Source organism: Pseudochaenichthys georgianus, chromosome 16 (assembly GCF_902827115.2).
Source record: "Pseudochaenichthys georgianus chromosome 16, fPseGeo1.2, whole genome shotgun sequence".
NCBI lineage: Eukaryota > Metazoa > Chordata > Actinopteri > Perciformes > Channichthyidae > Pseudochaenichthys > Pseudochaenichthys georgianus.
This window is the reverse complement of record NC_047518.2, coordinates 46,019,124-46,037,079: the sequence shown is the minus strand read 5'-3', so window position 1 is coordinate 46,037,079 and position 17,956 is coordinate 46,019,124. Positions and strand designations below refer to the sequence as shown.

Genomic DNA, 17,956 nt, shown 5'->3' with positions numbered 1-17,956 from the left:
CAAATACGTTTATTTTCTACATATCTTCTAGAAACCTGTTTTCTCCCAGGTTACGTTCCTTATGAACGTATCTGAAATACGTTTATTTTCTACATATCTTTGCCATTTCTTGTCTTGCTTATAATAATGATATAGTCATTTATAAATATCATTTTAGAGCACACCTTTGAAATCGACAATCGGGCTCGATATATGGTTAAATTAAAATCAGTAGGCGAGGCTGTAATTCGCCAGCTGTTACTCTCATGTGCGAGGCAGAACATAATAGTTTTAACATGCCAAAAAGCTGCTGTGTCGTTCATTGCACCTCAAACATTAAAACAAATCCAGAGTTACGTGTTTCTGTACTTCCTCTAAGAAGAAAGGACAGTAACAGAAGAGCTCTGTGACTTCATGCTTGATCGCCGTTCAAATGACAGCGTTGGTTTCCCCAAAAGTGGGCGGGGCTGTAAAGTGAAGTAGATTTTAGATTTTACTCATCTATTATTCAAAACCATTCTATTTATTCTAACGTATTACATGCCAGTGTTTTATCTTTTTATTTATTTGTTTTTATTTTAAATCGTATAATGTCGGACTTTTTTTGTCGTCTTTGAGGAAAAGAAATGGGGTTTAGAGATTCAAAATACTGAAATCTGTATTTTTTAAAATCTCTTCTTTCTAATTTGTTATTCTTTTCTAAATAACACACTGTTATTTACTCAACAATAGCACACAATTATCCTTGTTTTATTTATTCGTTTAATTCTATAATCTTGGGCTTTTTGCATGCTTTTTAGCCGTAAATAAAGTCACCAGAAACAGACGGGACATTTCGAGATTTAGGATGGCCCAAGACACTACACTACCCATAATCCCCAGCTATCGTTTGGGACTACAGTCCCGTTGACAAACCCCGTGATGTTGCGCCAAGGTTACGCCGAGCGTCAAGCTCTTTGAAAATGGAACGAAACCACGGCAGACTATTCAAAACTGGACTTGAACGCCGCCCCAGAACTACACATGCTGGCTATTGTGTTTCGCAACATGTTCTCTATGGCACGTCTCTACTGGGAATTGTAGTTTTAAAAGACGTTTTTCCCAAATGTAGAAGTTGACAGTATTAAACTGTGTACAGCCCTGGAGGTTTAGGCGATAGGAAACACATTGGTGTGTACACATTTAAAACATGTAATTACTAAATGGGTGAAAATCGCTTGTATCCATAATGGGCAGCATTAATATATACCCACACGACAGCTCATTGTTACTTTGTTATTCTACTCCACTACAATTCAGAGGTTAACCTGGTATTTTTACTCCACTACATTTAGTTTAGTTACTTTGCAGATTCTGATTAATGATGTGGAATATAAACAACCCTTAAAGCAGACTTTAGTTACACCTGAATACAATTCAGGGAAGGTGATTGTCAAGTGCCAACAATCAGGAGAGATATTTGATAGTTGGTGCTTGAGAAGACTAAACATTTATCTGCAGATCTTATAAAGTATATTCATTACTCGTTATTCTCTACTAATAGTTAATTAAAAACGTATAATGGCTATTTTGCATATCCCTTTCAAGATTTCAAGGTTTTCTAAGGTGTATTGATCTTATACACACTTGGGTCGCAGGTTCCTCAACAGACATCTATCAATATGTGTGTACTGTATACCTCCACCATTAAACTGTCATATTCTGCACATTTCTTATTCTATCTACATACATAAGAGTATAATTAATGTGTATAATATCATTTAAAATAAGTGTTTCAACATAGTTAACATTGCAGGAAAGCAATATTTTAGACGTTAAGTACTTTGTCAGGCTTAATATTCATCTGTAGATAGATACCCCCAGAGCTTTTTTCTTGTTTAAAAGAAGACCTTAACCTAAAGTATTTTTTAATGTGTTAATAAAGGTTAATTCGTTTTTCTGTTTTGCACATCCTCCTATTAATATCTTTGTACATCCAGCACTAAACTGTTTTATTGTAGAGATCACTTAGTATCTTCTTGACTTTTTATATTCTATATTTCTATCATTGACCTTCTACTTTCCCCCTATGAAAGTATGTACTCTTAATATTGTTTTGATCAAATAAGATTATTCAACAAAAATAATTCAATAACATGCTTTAACCACTAGGCGGTGCACACAAGGTACACACAGCATACTAATAATAACTTTGTATTATTAGTGTAGACACTTATGTATAACATCTGAAGATGTGTAGTTTTATTCATGTTTTACATAATTGTACAGGATATTGCTATACTATTTCTCTTGTTTTACTTCTACACATTAATATCTGATTTTAAAACATCACAGACAGAAAGGCATATCCATCATTTAATGGTAAGCTATTGAAATTGTGATTCCATAGGTGTGTCTCCCATCACCCAAATCCCTTGACTATTCTCTCTCAACTCAGTATTTACATTCTGATATTCAAAGAAAATCAGTAATATCTTTAAAAACTACAAGTCCTTTTCTATCAGCTGTGCACCGTTATGGTGTGAATATAACCTATATACCAATTGGATCAAATATAAAAGTCAGCCGAATTACTATTGATACTGCAAGGAGACGTATTTTGTGAAAAGAAATTGAAGATGTTGTTTAATTGTTGATATATTTATGATCCACGTCAAGTATTCAGTTTTGGCAGCAGTTCTCCTGTTTGTCTCTCTCTATAAATAAAGAATTACGGCAGATGTGTAATATTTAATGCAGCCGAACCGTGTATTACAATGCCGTTATGTGATGACTTCCAAAGAGAAAAGCAAGCACACTCTGAATTAGGTATTATTTAATTTTTCGTTGTCGGATATCATATCTCCATATCATATCAACACCATATCCCAGCGTGCATTGCGGCTAAAACATCCAATCAAAAAGCTTCAAGCTGAGGATCTTGGGTAATCAGTTTAGTGGGTTTGTGGTGTATCGCTCAAAATGTCCCGTCTGTTTCCGGTGACTTTATTTACGGCTAAAAAGCCCAAGATTATAGAATTAAATGAATAAATAAAAACAAGGATAATTGTGTGTTATTGTTGAGTAAATAACAGTGTGTTATTTAGAAAAGAATAATAAATTAGAAGGAAAAGATTTTAAAAATACAGATTTCAGTATTTTGAGGCTCTGAGCCCCATTTCTTTTCCTCACAGACGGAAAAAAGTCAGACATTATACGATTTAAAATAAAAACAAATAAATAAAAGATAAAACACTGGCATGTAATTTACGGTAGAATAAATAGAATGGTTTTGAATAATAGAGAGTAAATCTACTTCACTTTACAGCCCCGCCCACTTTTGGGGAAACCAGCGCTGTCATTTGAACGGCGATCAAGCCTGAAGTCACAGAGCTCTTCTGATACTGTCCTTTCTTCTTAGAGGAAGTACAGAAACACGTAACTCTGGATTTGTTTAATGTTTGAGGTGCAATAAACGACACAGCAGCTTTTTGGCATGTTAAAACTATTATGTTCTGCCTCGCTCATGAGAGTAACAGCTGGCGAAATTACAGCCTCGCCTACTGATTTTAATTTAACCATATATCGAGCCCGATTGTCGATTTCAAAGGTGTGCTCTAAAATGATATTTATAAATAACTAATTATCATTATTATAAGCAAGACAATAAATGGCAAAGATATGTAAAAATAAACCTATTTAAGTTACATTCATAACTAACGTAACGTGGAAGAAAATATGCTTCTAGAAGATATGTAGAAAATAAACGTATTTGAGATACGTTCATAACAAACGTAACGTGGGAGAAAATACGTTTCTAGAAGATATGTAGAAAATAAACGTATTTGAGATACGTTCATAACTAACGTAACGTGGGAGAAAATACGTTTCTAGCTAAACGTAATTGAGAATGCAGTTTAGTTCTGTGGGAACGTAATTTTTAGGAGACAGGGTTGCACCGTACACAGTTTCCTCCCCTCTTTTTTCTGAAAGGACAAAGGAAATGCTCAGGGTTTTAGTGAATAAATGAGAAGGACTTTTAAAGGCTGCTTTAATTGTTTGATGTAGCAGAACAATTGCCTTACGATGATTTATTGCAAAAATGCACAGTTTTTTCCTCAAAGTGCATTAAAGTGGGGAAATTCAAAATGATGAGATTGTCTTCAGGTATTGTGTCATGCCGTTTCAAAAGGGAAGCGACATGATACGGGAAACTCTCAACACATAGCTCACTTCGCAATTTCCTCACTGGTTTTAAATAGATGTGTTCGTGATGATATATCTCCAGTGTGAGACGCTAAATTAAAATACCCAACAAATGACCATCAGTTTGAATCTTTTTAAGAGAAGAAATATTAATTGAAGTGTTTTCTCAACGTACAGTAGTATACATGAACAAAGAAGGCTTATTTCTACCAAAAATGTGCATTGATGAACCAAGAAAACTCATAATATTAAAACCTAGATGCACGACTGCGATGGTGAGTTTTCTTGGTTCATTTGTAGTGAAAAGTTTATACTCAACATTGTGAATTTGAAAAACATCAATGCAAATGTGCTGGGTTAGCTAAAAATCTATTCTTCAACCACACTAAACAAATACAAAAACAGCCTTTTAACAATTTCTCTAAATGTTTCTGGTTTCACATTAAATTAAAGGACATTAAAAACAGCAACTTACTTTGGATTGATATTCAACATTGCATTGATCACATTAACAACGAGGCTCTGTTTCAGAATCATCAGCAGGAACAGGAAGTGAAAGTTGTTAAATAACTAAACTTACCCGCAGGTGGAGGATTGTTGCCGGCTTTGAACACAACCGAAGCGTAGTTGACCTCCTCCTCTTGCTCCGCCATCACTCCAGCCGCTCTGTTGAGCCCTCTCTGACTCGTAGACGGAGAAGTGTTGCTCTAATTAAACCTCTGGACTTCGCAATAGGAGAACTGGTTGTTTCCTCTCTTCTGTTGAAGTCCATCTCTCAGCCTTCAAATTAAGCCTTCTGCTTTTGGTCGAGAAGTTCATTTGCATTGCTTGAGGTGACTGAACATGGACCTTAGAAATAAATGTGGCATTATGAAATAAAAGTCCCCTGAAATAAAGAAACGTGGCATTATGAAATAAAAGTCCCCTGAAATAAAGAAACGTGGCATTATGAAATAAAAGTCTCTTGAAATAAATAAATAAATGTGTATTTAAAAAAGGTATATATTATTGCCTTATTTATTTATTTCATAGGCATATTTATATATATGTGTATTTATTTATGTATTTATTTATTTAATGTTGGCTTAAACGGCATCCATAGGTTAGAGGCAGCCGGTGTAGGTACCAGATGTGTTCGGGGTACCAGATGTGTTCGGGTGTATTTCCGTCACAACCGTAATCCGTCATATCCGTCATATTTTACGGCAACTCAAGAGGGCCATGATGGTCAAATTCCGAACATTTAAACATTCTTTACTTTGTCCATTATTATATGTAGAAGATTATACTCTTTCTCCGTCATGTTGTTTCCATAGCAACAACTTCAAACAGGCATAGCCTACACTTCATTCTTTACTTTGTTCGTTATTATATGTAGAAGATATACATTTTTTTTCTCCGTCATGTTGTTTCCAAAGCAACAACTTCAAACAACAACAACTAACCGCTAGCCGCAAAGCTAGCATCACAGCCACTGCTCCGTTTTCAGAGACTTTGCACACGTTTTTCACAAACATTTTCACACGCTAGGAGTACTTCCATTCGCTTTGTCTTGATCTGTAGATGTGATTTGATGTGTCGTGTGTCTCCCAACTCCTCTCCAAAGTTCAGATACTATATAAAAATACTAAAAGGTAAATAAAACATGAAACATAATGACAAAATAACAACCTGAAAGATATGTATTCTATCTACACATTTCGTAATTATCTAATCTAGTGGCCTTATAAAAGTGTTGGCTAAAGTAACGCAGAATATATATATTTTTTAATTGTAAATAATTAGAAACATTATTTATGTGCACAAGTACATGGGACCCCACCATAGCACCCCACACATAACAAGCTGTCCCGAGTTTCTCCGGCTGCAGTTCCGCAGACGGCCGGTGTGTGGCAGCAGAGCGCTGTGAGCAGAGGGAGGTGAGTAGACGGATATGACGGATGACGGGTGCGACGGAAATACACCCGAACATATCTGGTAGCCCGAACACATCTGGTACTGACACCGGCTTAAATAGCGAGCTCTGCTGTTTATTAACCCATAGGTTAAAAACAGCAGGCTTCTGCAGCGAGCCCTGCTGCTGGCTACTAACCGACAGGTTAGAGGCAGCCGGCTACACAGTGCGGGGGATATGTGAGAAACAGTTCTGACTGATGACACATACACACAGTTGGATTTCCCTTTGGACCTTGTCAAGAAAGTTGAGACTCTCTGAGAAGCGACTGAATTACCACTCGACTTGTGAATAGTGACAGTGCTGACTGGACATGCATCAGGACATGATGGGGGTTTTGCTGGCAGGAATGGTGGATGTGGATCACAGCCTGGCAGGTGCTGTTCTTCCACCTTTCCAAACAAAACACACTCGGAAACTTCACGACCGTCGACCAAGTAAAGCAGGAATACACAAATCATCACAGTCGGCTGGTGTAAGAAGGAAATGTGATCTGATGTATATTGGACTTCTAATAACAAACATACGGATGATTGCTCTCTTACCTATGTGTAGCGCCTGGGTTGCGGCCTCTGTGCGCTCGGTATGCTGTGCAGGGAAGCCGCCTGACTTCCTCGACTCATGGAGCCGATATATACGTGATGATGGGTAATTCAGAGCATCACTAAACTTATTAGGATCCATCTGTGCAAAATAATCCCTTCAGTAGTTGTTGAGATATTTGTAAGAGAACCCAAATCATCAATCCTTCCTTAAAAAAACAAAATGTTCCTAGTTTTGTTTCGGTAGAGACACGTTATCGTTACAGCAGTAGGCTATCTTCGATTAGCATACTCAATATTTAAGAATCTCTTTTTTCTCACCTGCCGCAGTGTTTCTCAACCTTTTCAACTTTCAATGACGAAATGTTTGACCTGTCTGGTGTGAATTTCCCAGATCTCTCTCTCTCCAGATGTGACAGCAGTGGAGTGAAACATATCGTTCTCTCTCCGCCTCACACGGCTCCACTTTCTGTCTCCTCTCCGGACAAAGTGTTCGTCCTTAAAGGTGAGCGCTCAGCAGAAGCTCCCTGCTGTGAACCCAACACCTGCTCATTAATTATACAGCAGGCCGTCCTTCCTGTTCAAATACAGACATCTTTCACCAGTCAGACGCAACTGCTGTGAGGCTCAGCAAAGAGGACATAATCAATGATGCACTTTTAAATCTGGAACAGCTGGAAGTGCCAAGGACAACGAGGACGTGTTAGTTTGAGAGCGCCTGTTGTTAGAAAACATATGAAACAACAACATGCTGCTGCTATGAGGAGTGCCAGAGCACATGGCTGGTTGGAGTCCGTGCTAAAGCTCATGTCTGTAATTATTTAGAATTTTTTGTATTTTGAAAAATATGTTTTTATTTTGCATCTGATTTGATATTTATTTTCTGAATTTTTGGGAAATGTCTAACTTACTTCCAGAAGGGGAGACAAAAGGCCTCAGCTTTTTAATTCAAAAATCATAAAGTGGAGATTAACCTGCTGAACAAAACGTGTCAGTGTCATAAAGATTAATCTAATTCATGTAGAGGGAACCAGATAGCTGCTAAGTTCCCCGTCTGTTTACAAACATCTGTAGTCACTGAAGCCAGAGGTAGAAGTACTCAGATCATGTACTTTAGTGAAAGTAGAAGTATGCATGGTGAGTTTCAAGGTCCATTAAAAGCTGAGGGAAGTAGTCGGATCATGTACTTGAGTCAAAATAGAAGTACTCAGATCTTGTACTTGAGTAAAAGTAGAAGTACTCATAACTTGTACTTGAGTAAAAGTAGAAGTACTCAGATCTTGTACTTGAGTAAAAGTAGAAGTACTCCTCAGATCTTGTACTTGAGTAAAAGTAGAAGTACTCAGATATTGTACTTGAGTAAAAGTAGAAGTACTCAGATCTTGTACTTGAGTAAAAGTAGAAGTACTCAGGTATTGTACTTGAGTAAAAGTAGAAGTACTCAGATCTTGTACTTGAGTAAAAGTAGAAGTACTCAGATCTCATACTTGAGTAAAAGTAGAAGGACTCAGATCTTGTACTTGAGTAAAAGTAGAAGGACTCAGATCTTGTACTTGAGTAAAAGTAGAAGTACTCAGATCTTGTACTTGAGTAAAAGTAGAAGTACTCAGATCTTGTACTTAAGTAAAAGTAGAAGTACCAGAGTGTAGGAATACTCTGTTACAGTAAAAGTCCTGCATTCAAAATGTTCCTCAAGTGAAAGTAGAAAAGTATTCTCATCAAAATATAGTGAAAGACAGTGAAAGTAGTCGTTGTGCAGATCGGTCCATTTCAGAATAATATATATGATATGTTTTATAATGATTGATCATGAAAGTGTTCTCAAAGCTGGTGAAGGTGCAGCTAGTCTGAAGTACTTGGTAGACTGCAGGGTAGCTGGTGGATTTACTCCAGGTGGAACTAAAGTCTGATTCAACACTTGATTATATTTCACATCATTCATCCACATCTGTGAAGTAACTGAAGGTATTAAATACATGGAGTGGAGGAAAAGTACAAAGTAGCATGACTCCATGTTATCCCATACAGCTTATCCCCCCCTTGTTCACGGGCAATAAAGGGAGTAATTAGATTTACTCCCTTTTATTAGTAGAAGCCAGAGCATTAAACCAAAAGCCTCTTCTGTGGGGGTGTTAACGTGTCGAAAACAAGATGGATGCTTTAGATTTGAGGTCCAAAAGCAAATGAAAAACATCGTTCAGCTCAATGATCCTTTTTAATCACTACTATTCTTGACCTTTGTTATAAAGCAGATTAAGAGTTCACCTGCTGCATTAATAAATCCTTGAAATGCTTCAAAGAGTGCCGGGGCTCTTATTAGCAAATACAATATGCATTTCAAGGATTGTGTCCCCCCCCCCCCCTTAAGTCAAGTTATTAGAAGCTTGACTTTACAGATTATCAAACATCATACTAGTCGTGGCCCGGCTTCCCCCACAGGTGCGTAATTCTACTTTTAAGCCTTGAGGAATGTGTCCGTGTTGCACATTGGGAGTTAGCCTAACAGCTAAAGCACAGTGGGGTGGAAACATAAAGGATCTTATATTATGTTATGTCCATTTTCTTCTGGCCTTCCTCCCAGGGCTCATATATTCATTTATTCAAAGCTCCTTTAATCAAATGTTCCACCAATATCAAATCAATGGGTGCATCCTTTAAGTTTTGAGAAATTGCAAATGGAGGCCGCTAGCTAGCTTACAGCAGATCTGCAGTCGCATCAGAAGGAGTCATGTGACCACATTGTTAGTGTCCCCTGGTCTCCCAGCTGTGTGCGTCACTCTTGAGTGTCCCCTGGTCTCCCAGCTGTGTGCGTCACTCTTTAGTGTCCCCTGGTCTCCAAGCTGTGTGCGTCACTCTTTAGTGTCCCCTGGTCTCCCAGCTGTGTGCGTCACTCTTGAGTGTCCCCTGGTCTCCCAGCTGTGTGCGTCACTCTTTAGTGTCCCCTGGTCTCCCAGCTGTGTGCGTCACTCTTTAGTGTCCCCTGGTCTCCCAGCTGTGTGCGTCACTCTTTAGTGTCCCCTGGTCTCCCAGCTGTGTGCGTCACTCTGTAGTGTCCCCTGGTCTCCCAGCTGTGTGCGTCACTCTTTAGTGTCCCCTGGTCTCCCAGCTGTGTGCGTCACTCTTTAGTGTCCCCTGGCCTCCCAGCTGTGTGCGTCACTCTGTAGTGTCCCCTGGTCTCCCAGCTGTGTGCGTCACTCTTTAGTGTCCCCTGGTCTCCCAGCTGTGTGCGTCACTCTTTAGTGTCCCCTGGTCTCCCAGCTGTGTGCGTCACTCTTTAGTGTCCCCTGGTCTCCCAGCTGTGTGCGTCACTCTTTAGTGTCCCCTGGTCTCCCAGCTGTGTGCGTCACTCTTTAGTGTCCCCTGGTCTCCAAGCTGTGTGCGTCACTCTTTAGTGTCCCCTGGTCTCCAAGCTGTGTGCGTCACTCTTTAGTGTCCCCTGGTCTCCCAGCTGTGTGCGTCACTCTTGAGTGTCCCCTGGTCTCCCAGCTGTGTGCGTCACTCTTTAGTGTCCCCTGGTCTCCCAGCTGTGTGCGTCACTCTTTAGTGTCCCCTGGTCTCCCAGCTGTGTGCGTCACTCTTTAGTGTCCCCTGGTCTCCCAGCTGTGTGCGTCACTCTGTAGTGTCCCCTGGTCTCCCAGCTGTGTGCGTCACTCTTTAGTGTCCCCTGGTCTCCCAGCTGTGTGCGTCACTCTTTAGTGTCCCCTGGTCTCCAAGCTGTGTGCGTCACTCTTTAATGTCCCCTGGTCTCCAAGCTGTGTGCGTCACTCTTTAGTGTCCCCTGGTCTCCCAGCTGTGTGCGTCACTCTTTAGTGTCCCCTGGTCTCCCAGCTGTGTGCGTCACTCTGTAGTGTCCCCTGGTCTCCCAGCTGCGTGCGTCACTCTTTAGTGTCCCCTGGTCTCCCAGCTGCGTGCGTCACTCTTTAGTGTCCCCTGGTCTCCCAGCTGTGTGCGTCACTCTTTAGTGTCCCCTGGTCTCCCAGCTGCGTGCGTCACTCTTTAGTGTCCCCTGGTCTCCAAGCTGTGTGCGTCACTCTTTAGTGTCCCCTGGTCTCCCAGCTGTGTGCGTCACTCTGTAGTGTCCCCTGGTCTCCCAGCTGTGTGCATCACTCTGTAGTGTCCCCTGGTCTCCCAGCTGTGTGCGTCACTCTTTAGTGTCCCCTGGTCTCCCAGCTGTGTGCGTCACTCTTTAGTGTCCCCTGGTCTCCAAGCTGTGTGCGTCACTCTTTAGTGTCCCCTGGTCTCCCAGCATGTCTCCTCAAGTTGTTGAATGTTCTCTAAACGCTGCATGTGTGGTCAAGTTGCTGGAGATGTTTATTCGTGGAACATTTGTGTTTTTATATCTGCATTGTTTTTTAAGCTGCAGGACGTTTCCCCTGATGGAAGAGTTTTGGGTCGTTGGTGCGTCGGCCACCGTACGAAAACATCAAACAAAGGAGGGAAAAAACAAAAAACAATCAAACCTCAATATATACACAGTAATGAGAAAAAAGTCACTGCTGTTATTTGGAGACGATACATCGTACTTATAACTGCTATTGGATGGATTGGGGAGGCAGGAAAACATATTTTAGTCTGTCTGTGCACACAAAAGCATTTTACTCTGGCCTCAGAATATATACATATATATAATACAACTCGTGAAATAACTGCACATCATTATCAGGGTTCTTTGTAGTACTTCCATGTAGTGGCGGTGGGGGCGCTGCACAACTAAGTAGCCTACATTAATGCAAACAGAAGAAGACAACATCAATGTATCAACAAACAGCCGCAGTCCGGACTTGTACCCATGGATGTATAATAAGGGAAGGTGGGGGGACAAATCTCTTGTGCCACCAGGCCTTACTAAAGCAGAACTTAGACTGACTTTAACAGGTTTTATTGTAGCTGCCAGGCTTATTCTGCGCACCTGGAAGAGCCCACATAAGCCCGAGTTTACAGAATCACTGACTATGGAAACGTTCCTCATGTAACCTCAATAAAAACATCTCAACTTCTAACATTGTTAGAACATGAAGATGGAATGAAGGGTAAAAATAAAGAAGGCTTTCAATGCTCGGTGAGATGTACAGTGTCTAAATTGTTTAAAGTTAAACGTAATTAAACTCCATGACATTTATGAGAGGGACTGCTCGAAAGTAGGATATTTGGGATATCCGTCGTAGCCAGGGGTTACGATCAGTCTTTGGGTGAGTTGTACTGAGGAACAAGTATCACAGCACCGACGGGTGAACAATAGTGTTTTGGTAACACGGGTGTTCAGGTAACACTTAAAGACTTTGTTATGGAACGCAAAGCAGGGTAGGGGGCTAGTACACCCTCCTGAGGGTCCGATTGTGGATGTCAAAACATGGTGAAAACAATCAGTCTAAATTAACAATCGGGACGGAAATGTTCGGATTTCCAAAGGGAGTTTTATTCTATGAATAAATAAAAAATGAAGAACCGAAATAATTGAACTATTCATATCTTAGACTGCACTGTAACTTTTATCTTTTAATGTTTATTTTACTAGCTTTTCTTTTTAATGACTGATTTTAAATGCCATTTTCTTAATGTCTTTCATTTTTTGTTTTTCTTTTAATGTTTCTTTTATTATCTTTTACTGTTTTTAAATGCCTTTGTCTGAATGTCTTTCATTTTTGTAAAGCACTTTGAATTGCCTGGTGCTGAAAGGTGCTATATAAATAAACTTGCCTTGCCTTGCCTGGCCTTGCCTTGCCTGGCCTTGCCTTGCCTGGCCTTGCCTTGCCTGGCCTGGCCTTGCCTAAATGCAAAAGCACTCTTTAAACAGACTCAGGCTAATGCTTTGTGTCTGCTGGAGTTTGCTAACACATCAGCTTTAACAATTTTAAAAGGTCATGATAGCATTTTGGAAAAAGCCTCCTCTGCTCCCTACACTGAAAAACTGAACCGTTGACTTTCATGAATCAGAATCAGATTCAAGGTTATTGCCAGGTTCGTTTACACAGACAAGGAATCTGATTCGGTGTCTGGTGATGCGAACAAAGACAATTTAAAAAAACAAGTTGAAAAGTACAAAATAAATATATAAGGATGATAAAAAATAAGTATTTTTTACAATTTAGCATTAAAAAAGGATGCTAAAGTATTTACACCAAATTTAAATGTAGCTACGAATAACATTAAAAGCTAAAACACTTAGGGCAATTTCTCAAATGTATTATGTCAACAAATTAATGTATTAGGTCGGATGAAAGCAATAATATGAAGTTTAAAGTAAAAGATATTAGGTTCAAGGTTAATATTATTTAAAATGTTTTAACTTAATGTGATTGCTTTCAAATAACCTCGTAGTTATGCGACATTTGTTGACATAACACATTTAATTAAAGTCAACATTTAAGTTTTTTCATTGAATTCACCATTTAATTTAAATGTTAAACACAATTCAAGGTCATCGCACATCAACATATCAACTCGTCTGGGGTTGAAAGTGGCTACTCTATTAACAGAAGATGAAAAAAGTAATTTATAAGCACTTTTCTTTTTGTTCACAGTCTCAATTCTTCTAGCTCAGCAGGATTATGATTTTCCAGGCAGCGGGGAGGAGGAAGAGGAGGAGGAAGAGGGGGAGGAAGAGGGGGAGGTTTAGGTCTTTTAACACTCAGCCCTCCTCACAGTCTCTCCTCTCTCTGCGTCCAATCGGCTGCTGAAGGACTTTCTCTCGGAGACAGAAAACCATCGGAGGACACGGACAACTTCTGCAGAGCGAGAGAGGACTCTGAAGAAAATGAAGTAAGTCCTTTTACAGCCTTTTTACTCATGACTGTTTGCATTGTTTGTACGAGTCTGCAGGGGTCGGCAGGGTTACCTTTAAAATCCATAACGTAATCTGAATATCACAATATAAGAGTAACCTGATTAATTTTGGATTCCCTCAGTATCAAATGCAATGCAGATAAATACAAGAGAAAGGACAGATGAATAAGATGTCTTTTACTGTTTAAGACAACAGAACAATGTGACCAGAAGAAGAAGAAAGCAAGATATTAAGGATCAAAATGTGTCCTCTTTTATCTTAGGCTATGCTTACAGATTAGTATATACTGTTTTAACACATTATATATGTTTAATAAACTAAATTCACAAAGTACGTCTACCTATAATATGGTATTATTTTTATGAACGCATTATAACACTGCTAGTAATCCACGTTAAAAAAAATCTCTCTCTCAGCTTGTGTTATAATGGTTTTAGTGCATGTCAATGGTCTCAAAGACTGAAATCCCCGTTCCAGACTCTGAACATCAGCAGGAGAGGACTATTTAAAGTAGAGATACTACATACTGATATACACCTGAACATCAGCAGGAGAGGACTCTTTAAAGTAGAGACACTACATACTGATATACACCTGAACATCAGCAGGAGAGGACTCTTTAAAGTAGAGACACTACATACTGAGATACACCTGAACATCAGCAGGAGAGGACTCTTTAAAGTAGAGACACTACATACTGATATACACCTGAACATCAGCAGGAGAGGACTCTTTAAAGTAGAGACACTACATACTGATATACACCTGATCATCAGCAGGAGAGGACTCTTTAAAGTAGAGACACTACATACTGATATACACCTGAACATCAGCAGGAGAGGACTCTTTAAAGTAGAGACACTACATACTGATATACACCTGAACATCAGCAGGAGAGGACTCTTTAAAGTAGACACACTACATACTGATATACACCTGAACATCAGCAGGAGAGGATTCTTTAAAGTAGAGACACTACATACTGATATACACCTGAACATCAGCAGGATAGGACTCTTTAAAGTAGAGACACTACATACTGATATACACCTGAACATCAGCAGGAGAGGACTCTTTAAAGTAGAGACACTACATACTGATATACACCTGATCATCAGCAGGAGAGGACTCTTTAAAGTAGAGACACTACATACTGATATACACCTGAACATCAGCAGGAGAGGACTCTTTAAAGTAGAGACACTACATACTGATATACACCTGAACATCAGCAGGAGAGGACTCTTTAAAGTAGAGACACTACATACTGATATACACCTAAACATCAGCAGGAGAGGACTCTTTAAAGTAGAGATACTACATACTGATATACACCTGAACATCAGCAGGAGAGGACTCTTTAAAGTAGAGACACTACATACTGATACAGTATACACCTGGACATCAGCAGGAGAGGACTCTTTAAAGTAGAGACACTACATACTGACATACACCTGAACATCAGCAGGAGAGGACTCTTTAAAGTAGAGACACTACATACTGATACACACCTGAACATCAGTGTATCCTCTTTAAGCCAGAGTACTTCTACTTTGACTGAGTGAAGCTGTATGCCTCTCTCTTCTAACATGGCTGCAGCTCCTTCCTGTGACCTCAACGTCTCCCAGTCTTTCTTCCTCTGTGTTTTTGTGAAAGCCTCTGCTGCTTTCAGCCCGGCTGCTTCGTGCTTCCTGTCATATTGTGTCTGTTGGGGGGGTCGGGTTGCCCCTGGAGATGGGGAGGCCGAGTCATGCGAGGTGGGGTGATGTGGGTTAGGGTGATGAAGGAGGTGATGTGAGGAAGAGGAGGACAGAGAGAGATTTAACCCTGTTCTCAGAGCGGAACATTTGTGGGAAAGACTAGGTAATTTACCCAGGAGGGGACAAGTACTCAGATCTTGTTCTTGAGTGAAAGTAGAAGTACTCAGATCTTGTACTTTAGTAAAAGTAGAATTACTCAGATCTTGTTCTTGAGTAAAAGTAGAAGTACTCAGATCTTGTTCTTGAGTAAAAGTAGAAGTACTCAGATCTTGTTCTTGAGTAAAAGTAGAAGTACTCAGATCTTGTACTTGAGTACAAGTAGAAGTACTCAGATCTGGTTCTTGAGTAAAAGTAGAAGTACTCAGATCTTGTTCTTGAGTAAAAGTAGAAGTACTCAGATCTTGTAATTGAGTAAAAGTAGAAGTACTCAGATCTTGTACTTGAGTAAAAGTAGAAGTACTCAGATCTTGTTCTTGAGTAAAAGTAGAAGTACTCAGATCTTGTACTTGAGTAAAAGTAGAAGTACTCAGATCTTGTACTTGAGTACAAGTAGAAGTACTCAGATCTGGTTCTTGAGTAAAAGTAGAAGTACTCAGATCTTGTTCTTGAGTACAAGTAGAAGTACTCAGATCTGGTTCTTGAGTAAAAGTAGAAGTACTCAGATTTTGTTCTTGAGTAAAAGTAGAAGTACTCAGATCTTGTACTTGTGTAAAAGTAGAAGTACTCAGATCTTGTTCTTGAGTAAAGTAGAAGTACTCAGATCTTGTTCTTGAGTAAAAGTAGAAGTACTCAGATCTTGTACTTGAGTAAAAGTAGAAGTACTCAGATCTTGTTCTTGAGTAAAAGTAGAAGTACTCAGATCTTGTACTTGAGTAAAAGTAGAAGTACTCAGATCTTGTTCTTGAGTAAAAGTAGAATTTCTCAGATCTTGTTCTTGAGTAAAAGTAGAAGTACTCAGATCTTGTACTTGAGTAAAAGTAGAAGTACTCAGATCTTGTACTTTTGTAAAAGTAGAAGTACTCAGATCTTGTACTTTTGTAAAAGTAGAAGTACTCAGATCTTGTTCTTGAGTAAAAGTAGAAGTACTCAGATCTTGTACTTTTGTAAAAGTAGAAGTACTCAGATCTTGTACTTTTGTAAAAGTAGAAGTACTCAGATCTTGTTCTTGAGTAAAAGTAGAAGTACTCAGATCTTGTACTTCAGTAAAAGTAGAAGTACTCAGATCTTGTTCTTGAGTAAAAGTAGAAGTACTCAGATCTTGTTCTTGAGTAAAAGTAGAAGTACTCAGATCTTGTACTTGAGTAAAAGTAGAAGTACTCAGATCTGGTTCTTGAGTAAAAGTAGAAGTACTCAGATCTTGTTCTTGAGTAAAAGTAGAAGTACTCAGATCTTGTTCTTTAGTAAAAGTAGAAGTACTCAGATTTTGTACTTTAGTAAAAGTAGAATTACTCAGATCTTGATCTTGAGTAAAAGTAGAAGTACTCAGATCTTGTTCTTGAGTAAAAGTAGAAGTACTCAGATCTTGTTCTTGACTAAAAGTAGAAGTACTCAGATCTTGTACTTGAGTACAAGTAGAAGTACTCAGATCTTGTACTTGAGTAAAAGTAGAAGTACTCAGATCTTGTACTTTTGTAAAAGTAGAAGTACTCAGATCTTGTACCTTTGTAAAAGTAGAAGTACTCAGATATTGTACTTTTGTAAAAGTAGAAGTACTCAGATCTTGTTCTTGAGTAAAAGTAGAAGTACTCAGATATTGTACTTCAGTAAAAGTAGAAGTACTCAGATCTTGTTCTTGAGTAAAAGTAGAAGTACTCAGATCTTGTACTTGAGTAAAAGTAGAAGTACTCAGATCTTGTACTTTTGTAAAAGTAGAAGTACTCAGATCTTGTACTTTTGTAAAAGTAGAAGTACTCAGATCTTGTTCTTGAGTAAAAGTAGAAGTACTCAGATCTTGTACTTTTGTAAAAGTAGAAGTACTCAGATCTTGTACTTTGTAAAAGTAGAAGTACTCAGATCTTGTTCTTGAGTAAAAGTAGAAGTACTCAGATCTTGTACTTCAGTAAAAGTAGAAGTACTCAGATCTTGTTCTTGAGTAAAAGTAGAAGTACTCAGATCTTGTACTTTAGTGAAAGTAGAAGTACTCAGATCTTGTACTTGAGTAAAAGTAGAAGTACTCAGATCTGGTTCTTGAGTAAAAGTAGAAGTACTCAGATCTTGTTCTTGAGTAAAAGTAGAAGTACTCAGATCTTGTTCTTGAGTAAAAGTAGAAGTACTCAGATCTTGTACTTTAGTGAAAGTAGAAGTACTCAGATCTTGTACTTGAGTAAAAGTAGAAGTACTCAGATCTGGTTCTTGAGTAAAAGTAGAAGTACTCAGATCTTGTTCTTGAGTAAAAGTAGAAGTACTCAGATCTTGTTCTTGAGTAAAAGTAGAAGTACTCAGATCTTGTTCTTGAGTAAAATTAGAAGTACTCAGATTTTGTACTTTAGTAAAAGTAGAATTACTCAGATCTTGTTCTTGAGTAAAAGTAGAAGTACTCAGATCTTGTTCTTGAGTAAAAGTAGAAGTACTCAGATCTTGTTCTTGACTAAAAGTAGAAGTACTCAGATCTTGTACTTGAGTAAAAGTAGAAGTACTCAGATCTTGTACTTTTGTAAAAGTAGAAGTACTCAGATCTTGTACTTTTGTAAAAGTAGAAGTACTCAGATCTTGTTCTTGAGTAAAAGTAGAAGTACTCAGATCTTGTACTTGA

At 38.8% G+C, this 17,956-nt stretch overlaps 2 protein-coding genes across 2 annotated transcripts in view; both read left to right on the top strand.

Annotated features, from left to right (window-relative positions):
• The window catches only part of LOC117460575 (killer cell lectin-like receptor subfamily B member 1B allele C), a 461,418-nt gene that overhangs the window by 17,314 nt on the left and 426,148 nt on the right, over nucleotides 1-17,956 (top strand). The window lies entirely within an intron of this gene.
• bcan (brevican) overlaps nucleotides 13,304-17,956 on the top strand; it is a 34,178-nt gene continuing 29,525 nt past the window's right edge. Inside the window, exon 1 of the mRNA XM_071206012.1 lies at nucleotides 13,304-13,419. Within this exon, the coding sequence (XP_071062113.1) occupies nucleotides 13,415-13,419 (5 nt within the window). The 5' untranslated portion in view covers nucleotides 13,304-13,414. The remainder of the gene's footprint in view (nucleotides 13,420-17,956) is intronic.